Genomic DNA, 13,642 nt, shown 5'->3' with positions numbered 1-13,642 from the left:
CTTGGATAAGGCTGTTTTTTTCTCTGACCGCTTGGCATAGTGAGCCTTGGGTCCTGTGCTTTGCAAGTGTTGTATAAAATAATAATAATAAACCTAGACACCGCAGGGACAATTGATCAACTTTTGAACGAGCTACAGCGGTGAGGACAGGTGTCAGTGTGAAGATCAAAGCAAGCGGCAGTGTTCCTCTCTGGTCGGCATTTTCTTATTTTAGTCGTGGACTAAAGTTAACGACACCATTCGGTTTCTCAATGTTGGTGTCAATCAAGGATTGAGAAGTTCGGTTGGGGGATTGGGTTGAAACTAAAAATCTACAGATCGAGAAAGCAGAACAGGGAGAATTGACTTCCAGAGTTGACCAGCGATGGGCATGCGACAGGAGAGAGAAATGGTTCCAGAGTGGACCAGCGATGGGCGTGCGATAGGAGAGAGAAATGGTTCCAGAGTTGACCAGCGATGGGCGTGCGACAGGAGAGAGAAATGGTTCCAGAGTTGACCAGCGATTGGCGTGCGACAGGAGAGAGAGATGGTTCGAGAGTTGACCAGCGATGGGCGTGCGACAGGAGAGAGAGATGGTTCCAGAGTTGACCAGCGATGGGCGTGCAACAGGAGAGAGAGATGGTTCCAGAGTTGACCAGCGATGGGCGTGCGACAGGAGAGAGAGATGGTTCCAGAGTTGACCAGCGATGGGCGTGCGACAGGAGAGAGAGATGGTTCCAGAGTTGACCAGCGATGGGCGTGCGACAGGAAAGAGAGATGGTTCTAGAGTTGACCAGCGATGGGCGTGCGACAGGAAAGAGAGATGGTTCCAGAGTTGACCAGCGATGGGCGTGCGACAGGAAAGAGAGATGGTTCCAGAGTTGACCAGCGATGGGCGTGCGACAGGAAAGAGAGATGGTTCCAGAGTTGACCAGCGATGGGCGTGCGACAGGAGAGAGAGATGGTTCCAGAGTTGACCAGCGATGGGCGTGCGACAGGAAAGAGAGATGGTTCCAGAGTTGACCAGCGATGGGCGTGCGACAGGAGAGAGAGATGGTTCTAGAGTTGACCAGCGATGGGCGTGCGACAGGAAAGATGGTTCCAGAGTTGACCAGCGATGGGCGTGCGACAGCAAAGATGGTTCTAGAGTGGACCAGGGAGAGAAGTCCCAGAGCAAATTTTTGTTTCCAGATAGGACCACCTCGTCATCAATAATGATCTCACAAAAAAGAAAAAAAAACGGTGTTACATTTAACATATATGTATAGTAGTAATCATAATAATGCATGTTTGTATATATTTATTTTTTATAACTGTTGTACAAGCAGCCAGCCACTTAATAATCAAGTTAAAACGAAACCACTAAATAGTTTTATTTCTTATATCACTACTTCTGTAAATGCTAAAACGCTGTGGCGATGTTATCATATTCAGTCGACTTTGCAACAGAATAATATCTCAGACAAGTTACCGTATTCCTCTGGATTACGAGACGCTCTGGAAGGTAAGACGCACCTAGAACCTTTGGTGTGAAGAAGGCCTCCTGCCTGAAACGTCGACATTTCTCCCTTTAAGACCTGTGTGCGTTATTAAGACATGTGTGTGTTATTAAAATATGTGTGTATTATTAAGGCATGTGCGTATATATTTAGAATTTGGATGTCTCTCTCCCCGTGGTCGCGTGGATTTTTCTCCGGAATCTCCGGTGTTTTCCCTCCCCATTTCGAATCAACATCACGGTATTTAGAGAATTTGTCTGCTGCTGCTGCTGCTCTGCATTTCCACACGATGAGCCCCCTTTCGTTGAGCTATCATTTGTGATAGCCAGTTTCGCTACTGAAAAAAAGCTGTATAGGTTAGTGGGGCCTTACCTGGTAAAAATTTTAATGCGTGTGTGTGTGTTATTCAGGCCTGTGTGTGTGCGCGTGCTATTGACGTGCCCTAACTTTAGGGTGATTTGGGGTAAAATAAAAGGTGCGTCTCGTAATCTGAAAGAAAAAAAAAAACGGTAAACCGTGTTTGCTTTCTTCTAACTTACACAAAACAAAGCTTTACCGATACTGAAGACCAACCGTGTTTTGCAGGAGAGGGCCCTTGCCATCAAGATGTTTGGCCCGCTTCCCTCGGCGCATTACTCCACCGGTGTAAGCGAGGCGCGTGCCAGGTACCCCGGAGGGAAACCGCGTGCCCGCTCGCTGCGCGACGCACCGCGACTTGCAGCCGCACGACGCGTGGCGAGCCGCAAGTCCGCTCCGTCGACGACGTCACAACGATGCCGCTGACGCGTAGGTTGTCTCGGGTGGCCGGCGACGGCTCCCGCACCACAATTTTGTCTCTCGTGCACATTGCCACCCACCCGGCCACCCTCCTCCCCCCAACGTCACCCTCCCATATCCACCCCACTCCTCCCCTCGTCATCTCCCCGTGTCACATGGAGTCATGGTTGTTGTCCTTCCCCCGCACGCACGATTAGCACGGTTGGCTACGTACGGCGCGAAAGGAGTTAAACGTGCGGTACATACAGAAGAGAATCTCAGAAGCGACTGGTACCAAGTCCACCGACCCTGAACTCTCAACTCCACTCTCTCACCTCTCGCCTGTCCCCTCTCCTACTGCAGACCGAACCCGGGACAGATTCCCCACCCAGCGCTCGGTTTCTTGCCAGAACTGTGTGGAAACGGTACATCGTAACATCGTAACAACTCAACTCCAAACAGATCTCTGTGCGGAATCAATTCCTGCAAAACGACTCCCGGACTGGTGGCAACCATCAGCACTTGCCCACTGTGCCCCCCCCCCCCAACTCAATCCTGATGCTCCCACAACCATCCCCACCAACGTTGCTAGAAAAGGATCTCAGACGTTTTTAGCAACGTTCACCGCCCTCGCTCCGATAACCACCTCTCTCATCTCTCATCTCACCTCTCTCATCTCACCTCTCCCTCCTCACCTCTCCCTTCTCACCTCTCCCATCTCACCTCTCATCTCCCTTCTGACCTCTCTCATCTCCCTCCTCACTTCTCACCTCTCCCTCCTCATCTCTCCCTCCTCACCTCTTCCTGCTCACCTCTCCCTCCTCACCTCTCCCTCCTCACCGCTCATCTCACCTCTCCCTCCTCACCTCTCCCTTCTCACCTCTCATCTCACCTTTCATCTCACCTCTCTCATCTCCCTTCTCACCTCTCCCACCTCTCCCTTCCCTGCCCACCATGCACCCCCCTCCATCCCCCCCCCCAATCCCTGAGCCCCCCCCCTCCCCCGTTAGAAAAGAATCTCGGAGGCGACGCGCAGGCACTGGAAGGCCTCTGCGGGCAGCGCGCTGCGGGTGAGGTTGTTGCCGTCCATGCGCAGGTAGCGCAGGCGCGAGTAGGCGAGCGGCGAGCCCGGGGAGCCGCAGAAGCTGCTCACGGTGAACTCTGGGGGTCACGTGGGGAGACGAGTGGGAGAGAGAGGGGGGGTGAGACATGGGGTTGGGGTGGGTCAGGCGGTTGTGGCTACGTACGGTGCAAAAGAAAGTACATGTACACATACCCCTCTCTCTACCCCCTCTCTCTCTCTCTACCCCATCTCTCTCTACCCCCTCTCTCTCTACCCCCTCTCTCTCTACCCCCCCACTCTCTACCCCTCTCTCTACCCCCTCTATCTACCCCTCTCTCTCTACCCCTCCCCCTCTCCCTACTCTCTCTCTACCCCCTCTCTCCCTACTCTCTCTCTCTCTACCCCCTCTCTCTACCCCCTCTCTCTACCCCTCCCCCTCTCCCTACTCTCTCTCTACCCCCTCTCTCCCTACTCTCTCTCTCTACCCCCTCTCTCTACCCCCTCTCTCTACCCCATCTCTCTCTACCCCCCCCCCTCTCTCTACCCCCTCTCTCTACCCCCTCTCTCTCTACCCCATCTCTCTCTACCCCCCCCCTCTCTCTACCCCCTCTATCTACCCCCTCTCTCTCTATCCCCTCTCTCTCTATCCCCTCTCTCTACCCCTCTCTCTCTACCCCCTCTCTCTCTACCCCCCTCTCTCTCTCCCCCCCCCCCTCCTCTATCTACCCCCCCCTCCTCTATCTACCCCCTCTCTCTCTACCCCCTCTCTCTCTACCCCCTCTCTCTCTACCCCCCCCTCCTCTATCTACCCCCTCTATCTACCCCTCTCTCTCTCTACCCCCTCTCTCTACCCCCTCTCTCTACCCCCTCTCTCTACCCCCTCTCTCTCTATCCCCTCTCTCTACCCCCTCTCTCTCTACCCCCTCTATCTACCCCCTCTCTCTCTCTCTACCCCTCCCCCTCTTCCTACTCTCTCTCTACCCCCTCTCTCTACCGCCTCTCTCTCTCTATCCCCTCTCTCTCACCCCCCCTCTCCCTACTCCCTCTCTCTACCCCCTCTCTCTACCCCCTCTCTCTCTCTCTCTACCCCCTCTCTCTACCCCCTCTCTCTCTCTCTACCCCATCTCTCTACCCCCTCTCTCTCTACCCCCTCTCTCTCTACCCCCTCTCTCTACCCCCTCTATCTACCCCCTCTCTCTCTACCCCCTCTGTCTCTACCCCCTCTCTCTCTATCCCCTCTCTCTCTACCCCCCCCCTCTCCCTACTCCCTCTCTCTACCCCCTCTCTCTACCCCCTCTCTCTCTACCCCCTCTCTCTCTAACCCCTCTCTCTCTACCCCCCCTCTCTCTACCCCCTCTCTCTACCCCCTCTATCTACCCCTCTCTCTCTCTACCCCTCTCCCTACTCTCTCTACCCCCTCTCTCTCCCTACTCTCTCTCTACCCCATCTCTCTCTCTACCCCTCTCCCTACTCTCTCTCTACCCCCTCTCTCTACCCCATCTCTCTCTACCCCATCTCTCTCTACCCCCCTCTCCCTACTCTCTCTCTCTCTACCCCCCCCTCTCCCTACTCTCTCTCTCTCTATGTTCCCAATGTGTTTCTATCTCATTCTGTCTCTCTCTCTCTCTCACCCTGGATCTCGTTGGCCTCCAGGTAGAGGTTCTCCAGGTGCTCGCTGACCACGGGGATCTTGTGCAGCTTGTTGTGGCCCAGGCCGAGCTCCACCAGCGAGGTCGAGTTGAAGACCGCCGCGGGAACGCCCGCGTCCGTCATCGCGTTGTGCGACAGCCGCAGGTACTGGAGGCCCGCGAACTTGTTCACGAAGTCGGCGGGCACTGCGTCAATGTGGTTGTTGTCCAGGTAGAGCATCTTGATGGACGCCGGGAGGCTGTCGGGGATCTTCTTCAGTTGGTTCCCCGACAGGTCCAGCTGGATGAGCGACTTAAGGCCCTGTGGGGTTGTATAGTTTGGAGGGCGGCAGGGGGGGGGGGTCACGGTGATTGGACGGTTTAGGAAGTTGCTGTTTTTTTTACAACCTGATGAAGGAAGCTTGTGTTGCCTCCGAAACGTCGTGATTTAATTTAGTTGTTTTCATTTTTGTTTCATTTAATTTTTATTAAATTTTTACCTGCTACGGGACTTTACCTGAAAGAACCAAAGAGTATGGATCCTTGCAGTCACGAAAACTTCAAATCGAGAGGTTGCTGTTGTTTGAAAAATAATTAGAATAGTTTTTTTTACCCTTTCTGGCAATGAAACAGGAGGTTGTGCTAAGACGTTCAAACAGCAAACAGAAATCGTGTCCGCATTAACCACACGCAAACTTGTGGTGGTGAACAAGCAAACATGCTCTGGTAATGAACACCTTGGATTGCGAGTAACTTGGTCTGCGAGTGTTTTGCAAAACGAGCAAACATTTTAAATAAATATTAATTTGATAAACGAGCGAAGGTCTTGCAATACGAGTAGCACGTAGATGCTTTGTACTGCCGAGCGTCACGTGATCACACAACTGATATACGAGTGCTTTGATGTACGAGTGCTTCGGATTACAAACACGTTTCTAGAAATAATTATGCTCGCAATCCAACGTTTTACTGTACTTGCATTGTCTTTGAAACGGATTGGTCTACGCCTTCTATAGGGCCTCGTCTCACCACTAGTGTCAGACCAGAGAACAATGCCAAAAGGCGACCAGTACAAGGACAATGCACGCGTCGGAGCATTCACAGCTCGGGGTTGGCTGCAGCTACGCCGTGGGATACCTTTTAGTGCAAGGAACGAAGTCTGCATTAATCACACACGTGCTTGTGGTAGTTGCATGCACGCCGCAATAAAACTCAAGTTTTTATTTTTCATACTTTGATACTGGCAAAAAAGTCATCCCATAACAGAGTTGTTAGTTTGTTTGTTAAATGCAAGTAGTTGCAGGGAGACGATGGGGGTGGCTCGACCTCTGTCCCCCCCCCCCCCCCCCCCCCCACTGATACCCCGGAAATGAGTATTGCATTGATATTTATTGCAGAAATATATTCTTCGTAGGGCCCTATTAAAGAAAGAAAAAAACACTTGAATTTCACTGACCACTTGGGCCAATGCTCAGTGCACCTTGAGGCCACGTGGAGTGTGGAAGGCCTGCTGGCTGGAGGTCACGGGGATAGACCCGGCGGACGACATGAATTGACTGGGAGAGGTCGGTCAAAGCTCTGGCGACAACTTTCCTCCACGCTGCCACGCAACCCTTGATTCCTTTTGTTTAAAGGAAGTTGCCACCCCCTCTTATTTGGCAGCTTCCTGCCCCGAGTGGAGAACTGTCCACCCCTCGTGGCGACTGAAGCCAGAACCAGTCAACTGTATCTCCTTGATATGCACAGACGTCCAAACGGTTAGGGGCTATCCATTTAGTAGGTACACAAACATCTCTCAAAACTTGACCCTTCCCCCCCTCCCTGTCCTTTTTCACCCCCCCCCCCCCACCTGCGTACGCACGCCTGACGCACCCCCCCCCCCCCCCCCCCCCACGAATCCTATAGAACGGCCGATATTTAATCCACGCAGAAACGATCAAGGATTCATATTAACATGTTTAAGCAAACAGATAGTCCACCACCGGACTATCTAACTCATTTGAAGGCCAATGTAGACAAATTATTATCTAGTTTTCACGACCCCCCCCCCCCGTTTCCTATGCGTACGCACATTGTCAGTACACCCCCCCATACACAAGCGAACGCATTTGGGTTAACCCCCCCTCCCCCCTCCATGCGTACGGACTAAATGAATGGCCCCTTCCACGTGGCCAGCCTCAGTGTTTTTAACACCCTGGCTCACTCACACGACCCCGGGTCGGGAATCGAACCCAGATGCTACTTGCTGGAAGGGACAAGCGATGAGTGGACGTTTGCGTCACCTTGAAGGCGGCTCCGAGGCCGTCCTCCTTGAGCTTGTTGTTGTTCATGATGAGCATCGTGAGGTTCTCCAGCTTCCCCAGAGATCCGCCAAACTTGGACAACTGCAACAGGGATCCAGCCGCAAGCACTGAGCATGGGAACCACCACCACCCAGAGACTCACCACCACAACAACCAGACCCATAGACTCACCACCACCACCCAGAGACTCATAGACTCACCACCACCATCCATAGACTCATAGACTCACCACCACCACCACCACCCAGAGACTCATAGACTCACCACCACCACCACCATCCATAGACTCACCACCAGCACCACCCATAGACTCACCACCAGTGCCACCCATAGACTCACCACCACCACCACCACCAAGAGACCCATAGACTCACCACCAGTGCCACCATCCATAGACTCACCACCATAACCAGACCCATAGACTCACCACCACCATCCATAGACTCACCACCACCAGCACCACCACCCATAGACTCACCACCACAACCAGACTCATAGACTCACCACCACCAGACCCATAGACTCACCACCAGCACCACCACCCATAGACTCACCACCACCACTCAGAGACTCACCACCAGCACCACCACCCATAGACTCACCACCAGCACCACCACCCATAGACTCACCACCACCACCAGCAGCACCATCCATAGACTCACCACCACCAGCACCACCACCCATAGACTCACCACCAGCACCACCATCCATAGACTCGCCACCAGCACCACCACCCATAGACTCACCACCACTCCCACCCATAGACTCACCACCCCCACCCAGAGACCCATAGGCTCACCATCACCACCGAAACACCCATAGACTCACCACCCCCACCCAGAGACCCATCGACTCACCACTCCCACCTATAGACTCACCACTCCCACCCATAGACTCACCACCACCACCCATAGACTCACCACCACCCATAGACTAACCACCAGTGCCACCCATAGACTCACCACCACAACCAGACCCATAGACTCACCACCACCACCACCCATAGACTCACCACCAGTGGCACCCATAGACTCACCACCCCCACCCAGAGACCCATAAACTCACCACCACCCATGGACTCACCACCAGTGCCACCCATAGACTCACCACCACCACCCAGAGACCCATAGACTCACCACCAGTGCCACCCATAGACTCACCACCACCACCCAGAGACCCATAGACTCACCACTAGTGCCACCCATAGACTCACCACCACCACCCAGAGACCCATAGACTCACCACCAGTGCCACCCATAGAATCACCACCAGTGCCACCCATAGACTCACCACCACAACCAGACCCATAGACTCACCACCACCACCCATAGACTCACCACCACCACCACCACCCATAGACTCACCACCACCCCCACCCATTGACTCACCACCACCCAGAGACCCATGGACTCACCACCACCACCCAGAGACCTACGATCACCCCCACCCAAAGACCCACAGATTCACCACCCCCACCACCACCACTTAGACACGCAGTGGCATCTCGACGTCGTGCACGCTCGCGCTCCACCGTGGCGCGTGCTGCACCTTGTTGTAGCTGGCTCGCAGTTCGTGCAGGGAGCGTGGCAGTGTGGGCAGTGCGGTCAGGTTGTTGTGGTCCAGGTAGAGCTTCTCCAGGCCGGCCATCTTGCTGAACACGCCCTTGCCCACCTGGACAAGAGCAGAATGTCCATGTTACTCGGCAGCCTCTCTCCTTGTGGAGTTGTGTATGTTCTACCCCGCAGTGCTGCGGAGTGCGATTGCGAGTGTATGGGGAGCGGTGGTGCAGCGGTTAGCAGTGCGCCCTGCGAACCCGGCGACCCGAGTTCGATTCCCGCTCACGGCCAACACCAGCGGTGACGATTATCTGAACCGGTCCTGGGCCTCCCCCTAGGTCGACTCGGCCTCGAATGAGTGACCCGGTGCGGTGTGTAGTAAACATCGCCACTGGGGTGAGACAAAGGCGGCCGGGCGTGGTGCTGGCTACCCAACCCCTCGTGTGCCGTGCCGGCCTTCATAGGCGCTGCTCGCCAACGGCACTTGCCCCGGCAGCCTGTCGAAGGCTACGCGGGGGACCTTTGTCGTCTTTTTGCGCGACCCACCACGGACCTCGCCGCGAGGCGTCGTCACCCACCTTGTCGCTCAGCAGCTGGTTGTTGTCCACCAGCAGCCAGGACAACTCGGTCGCGTTGCTGAAGGCATCCTCCTTGATTCCCTCGATCTGGTTGCCGCTCAGGTAGACGTACTTCATCCTCGACGGGATGGGCGGCACCTCCTGCCACGTGGTGCGTTACAGCGCCGTTCCAACGTCAGCGCGTGGACATGGTGCAGAGGGGGAGGACTCGGTGTGGTGTGTGTGGTGTGGTGTGTGTGTGTGTGGTGTGTGTGGTGTGTGTGTGTGTGTGGTGTGTGTGGTGTGTGTGGTGCGTGTGTGTGTGGTGTGTGTGGGGTGTGTGTGTGTGGTGTGTGTGGTGTGTGTGGTGTGTGCGGTGTGGTGTGTGTGGTGTGTGTGGTGTGTGTGGTGTGGTGTGTGTGGTGTGTGTGTGTGTGTGGTGTGTGTGGTGCGTGTGTGTGTGGTGTGTGTGGGGTGTGTGTGTGTGTGGTGTGTGTGGTGTGTGTGGTGCGTGTGTGTGTGGTGTGTGTGGGGTGTGTGTGTGTGGTGTGTGTGGTGTGTGTGGTGTGTGCGGTGTGGTGTGTGTGGTGTGTGTGGTGTGTGTGGTGTGTGCGGTGTGGTGTGGTGTGTGCGGTGCGGTGTGTGGTGTGGTGTGTGTGGTGTGGTGTGTGCGGTGTGGTGTGTGTGGTGTGGTGTGGTGTGTGTGGTGTGGTGTGTGTGGTGTGGTGTGTGCGGTGTGGTGTGGTGTGTGCGGTGTGGTGTGCGCGGTGTGGTGTGTGCGGTGTGGTGTGGTGTGCGGTGTGGTGTGTGCGGTGTGTGTAGTGTGTGTGGTGTGGTGTGCACTGTGATGTACACTGTTGTGTGGTATTCCCCGTAGTGTGGTGTGGCGTGCACTGTGATGTGGTGTGCGGTGTGGTGTGGTGTGTGCGGTGTGGTGTGTGCGGTGTGGTTCGCACTGTGATGTGCTCTGTAGTGTGGTGTGGTGTGCACTGTGGTGTGGTGTGCACTGTGGTGTGGTGTGCACTGTGGTGTGGTGTGAACTGTGGTATGATGTGCGGTGTGGTATGATGTGCGGTGTGGTGTTGACTGTGATGTGGTGTGTGCGGTGTTGTGTGCACTGTGGTGAGCTGTGTGGTGTGCACTGTGGTGTGGTATTCCCTGGGATGTGCACTCTGGTGTGGTGTACCCTGCAGTGTGTATGTATGTTGAACTTCCTTCGCACCGTACATAGCCAACTGTGCTCACCGGAGGTGATGTACATTGTGGTACAGTGTGCGGTGAGGTGTGGTGTGAACTGTGGTATGGGGAATGGTATGAGGTGTGGCGTGGTGTAGATTTGGTGCAGTGTGGGGTGTACGGTGTGGTGAGGTATCGGGTGTGTGGTGTGGTGTGTGGTGTGGTGTGTGGTGTGGTGAGCTGTGGTGAGGTGTGGGGTGTGTGGTGTGGTGTGGTGAGGTACAGGGTGTGTGATGTGGTGTGGTGTGTGGTGTGGTGAGCTGTGGTGTGGTGTGGTGAGGTGTGGGGTGTGTGGTGTAGTGTGGTGAGCTGTGGTGTGGTGAGGTGCAGGGTGTGTGGTGTGTTGTGGTGAGGTGCAGAGTGTGTGGTGTGGTGAGCTGTGGGGTGTGTGGTGGTGTGTGGTGAGCTGTGGGGTGTGTGGTGTGGTGTGGTCAGCTGTGTGGTGAGCTGTGTGGTGAGGTGTGTGGCGTGGTGAGCTGTGGTGTGGTGTGGTGAGCTGTATGGTGAGGTGTGGGGTGTGTGGTGAGGTGTGTGGCGTGGTGAGCTGTGGTGTGGTGTGGTGAGCTGTGGGGGTGCAGGGGGCACACCACCTTGAGTTTGCGGTTGTCACAGTACATGGCAGTCGGCCAGGCGGGGGGGCAGGTGCAGACCTCGGGGCAGTCATGAGAGCTGCTCATTTCTATACACACACACACACACAGGTGTGTACACACACACACAGGTGTACACACACAGGTGTACACACACACACACACAGGTGTACACACACACACAGGTGTGTACACACACACACAGGTGTGTACACACACACACAGGTGTACACACACACAGGTGTACACACACACAGGTGTACACACACACAGGTGTACACACACACAGGTGTACACAGGTGTGTACACACACACACAGGTGTACACACACACACACAGAGGTGTACACACACACACAGGTGTGTACACACACACACACAGGTGTACACACACACAGGTGTGTACACACACACACAGGTGTACACACACAGGTGTGTACACACACACAGGTGTGTACACACACACACAGGTGTGTACACACACACACAGGTGTACACACACACAGGTGTACACACACACAGGTGTACACAGGTGTGTACACACACACACAGGTGTACACACACAGGTGTGTACACACACACAGGTGTGTACACATGTAGGGGTGCTATGGGGAAGAAACACACGGTGTGGGAAGGTGTGGCACACCCACACCTTGGTGGCTACAACCACGTCCGCTATGGCTCCACCCTCAGTCTTAAATAGAGCGGGATGACGTCATCGCTGAGAGCCAATCAGGTGCGGAGAGCAGAGGGGGTGAGGGTTGGGCTATTGTGACGCACTCTTAATTCTACACTCGGCTCTTTGCAGAACTCGTGGGCACGTGTTTTTGGCTCTTGGTCTATTACAGATTTTTCTCCCCCAGCATAGTCTAAAGCAAAACATATCGTCATCATTTACGTGCGCGTGCGTGCGTGCGCGTGCGTGCGTGCATGCGCGCCCCACCGACGACGTCATAGTAGGCCGGTGGGTCGGCTGCCAAGGGCCCATCGTAGGAGTCGTAGTAGTGAGGCCACGTGGCTTGGGCCCCTTGGATGGCAGCGATGGCCGCCACGAGCATCAGCAGCATCGCCACGTCCGCCCGGGAGGCTGACATCTCTCAGCGGCCCTCTGTCTCTCTTACGAAAGCTCTTCTTGTGCCCTCTCTTTCTTACGAAAGCTCTTCTGGGCTGCTACCGCTGCTGTGTTAGTTGTTCACTTGGTCTGCAGATGGATCTGTCCGGGAGAGAATTGAACAGTGGTTAATGATTTTTTTTCCTTCATATTATGACATTGGCATCTATTTACCCAGGACCCACAGACTCACACAAAGACCCAAAAGACTTCACATATAACGGCCCACAGACTCATATAGAGAGCCGTAGACTCACAACTTGTCTGGGTTTATCCTAGACGGTCCGGAAGCCTCACTTGAGTCACAACTAGTCGGGGTTTCCACTTTCTTTCCGATGTAGACCAAACCCGGACACATTTCTCTGTCGGTCTATGTCTACAATAACTGTGCCGTCTACTGGAATAAAGTTCAGCACAGCAAGGTCGTAATTATAATATATATTGGGGGGGGGGGACATCCCCAATATTTAAATATACTCAAAATGTCCCCCCCCCCAATATATTGCTATAAAAAATTGCTATGCTGTGTAAATAAAAACAACAATTTGCTAAACCTTGGCCACAATATCTGGACTTGTCTTCATATAAATCAATGCATAGATGTATGTTTATATGATTGATTGTGGTTATGGTTGTACTTTATTAATCCCTAATCTCTGCCATTGCATACAATGAAACAAGAAATGGCAAAAACAGAGCAATGTAATACAATACACTATTAGACATTATTGTCAAAAATAAAATAAAAGTCCATCCCATGTGTTAGTTTATTTTTTTTATATTTTAGGCAGGAAACTAGTTGTTAAATTTACATATTTTTCTGGGTTGGGACTCCCAGACACCCTGGAAGATTTTGTCCCCCCCAATGTTGACTCTATGGCTACAGCCTTGCAGCACAGTACCGCCAGATCTATGCATTCCGGCCACACGGGCTCCAATTCCCGGACTGTCTAGGTTAAAAACAGACAAGTGGAAACTCTGTGGGTCTATGTGTGAGACTGTGGGTGTCTAATGCACGTCTGTGGGGCCATGTTCAGTTGGCAGGAATTGATTTGTACCGATATCTCATGGTGCTGTGTTGAACTGTATTGCTAACTAAACTAAGCTATTTTTTGTATTTTACCAGGTAAAGCCGATTGAGCTATATCGCTCTTTTTCAGAAGCGACCTGGCCACGACTAATAGCTCAACGAAGTGGCTTGCCATGTTGAGATTTATAGCAGCCAAAAACTCTAAATGCATGTTGATAAATGTGGAGGGAAAAACCGGAGGACCCGGAGAAACATCCACACGACCACGGGGAAAACGTGCAAACTCAGCGTCAGGATCGAACCCACGACCTCCTGTATACCCAGCAAAGTAGTTA

General features: G+C 53.7%; 1 protein-coding gene across 4 annotated transcripts in view; it reads right to left on the bottom strand.

The window, feature by feature from the left end:
* Positions 1-1,264: 1,264 nt before the first annotated feature.
* Positions 1,265-13,642, bottom strand: part of LOC116952342 (lumican-like) — a 31,668-nt gene continuing 19,290 nt past the window's right edge. For all 4 annotated transcript variants that reach the window (XM_032971605.2, XM_032971604.2, XM_032971603.2 and 1 more), the window contains 7 exons: positions 12,110-12,379; positions 11,168-11,256; positions 9,363-9,503; positions 8,777-8,899; positions 7,208-7,309; positions 4,929-5,247; positions 1,265-3,395 (listed from right to left, as the gene is read on the bottom strand). In XM_032971605.2, coding sequence (XP_032827496.1) covers positions 3,241-3,395; positions 4,929-5,247; positions 7,208-7,309; positions 8,777-8,899; positions 9,363-9,503; positions 11,168-11,256; positions 12,110-12,260 — 1,080 coding nt within the window. In that variant the 5' untranslated portion in view covers positions 12,261-12,379 and the 3' untranslated portion in view covers positions 1,265-3,240. The remainder of the gene's footprint in view (positions 3,396-4,928; positions 5,248-7,207; positions 7,310-8,776; positions 8,900-9,362; positions 9,504-11,167; positions 11,257-12,109; positions 12,380-13,642) is intronic.

This window comes from Petromyzon marinus, chromosome 46 (genome assembly GCF_048934315.1).
Source record: "Petromyzon marinus isolate PM22_M1 ecotype Great Lakes invasive population chromosome 46, UKy_Petmar_22M1.pri1.0, whole genome shotgun sequence".
NCBI classification, from domain to species: Eukaryota; Metazoa; Chordata; class Hyperoartia; order Petromyzontiformes; family Petromyzontidae; genus Petromyzon; species Petromyzon marinus.
Note: the sequence above shows the minus strand (reverse complement) of the source record. Positions and strands in the feature narration are given on the sequence as shown.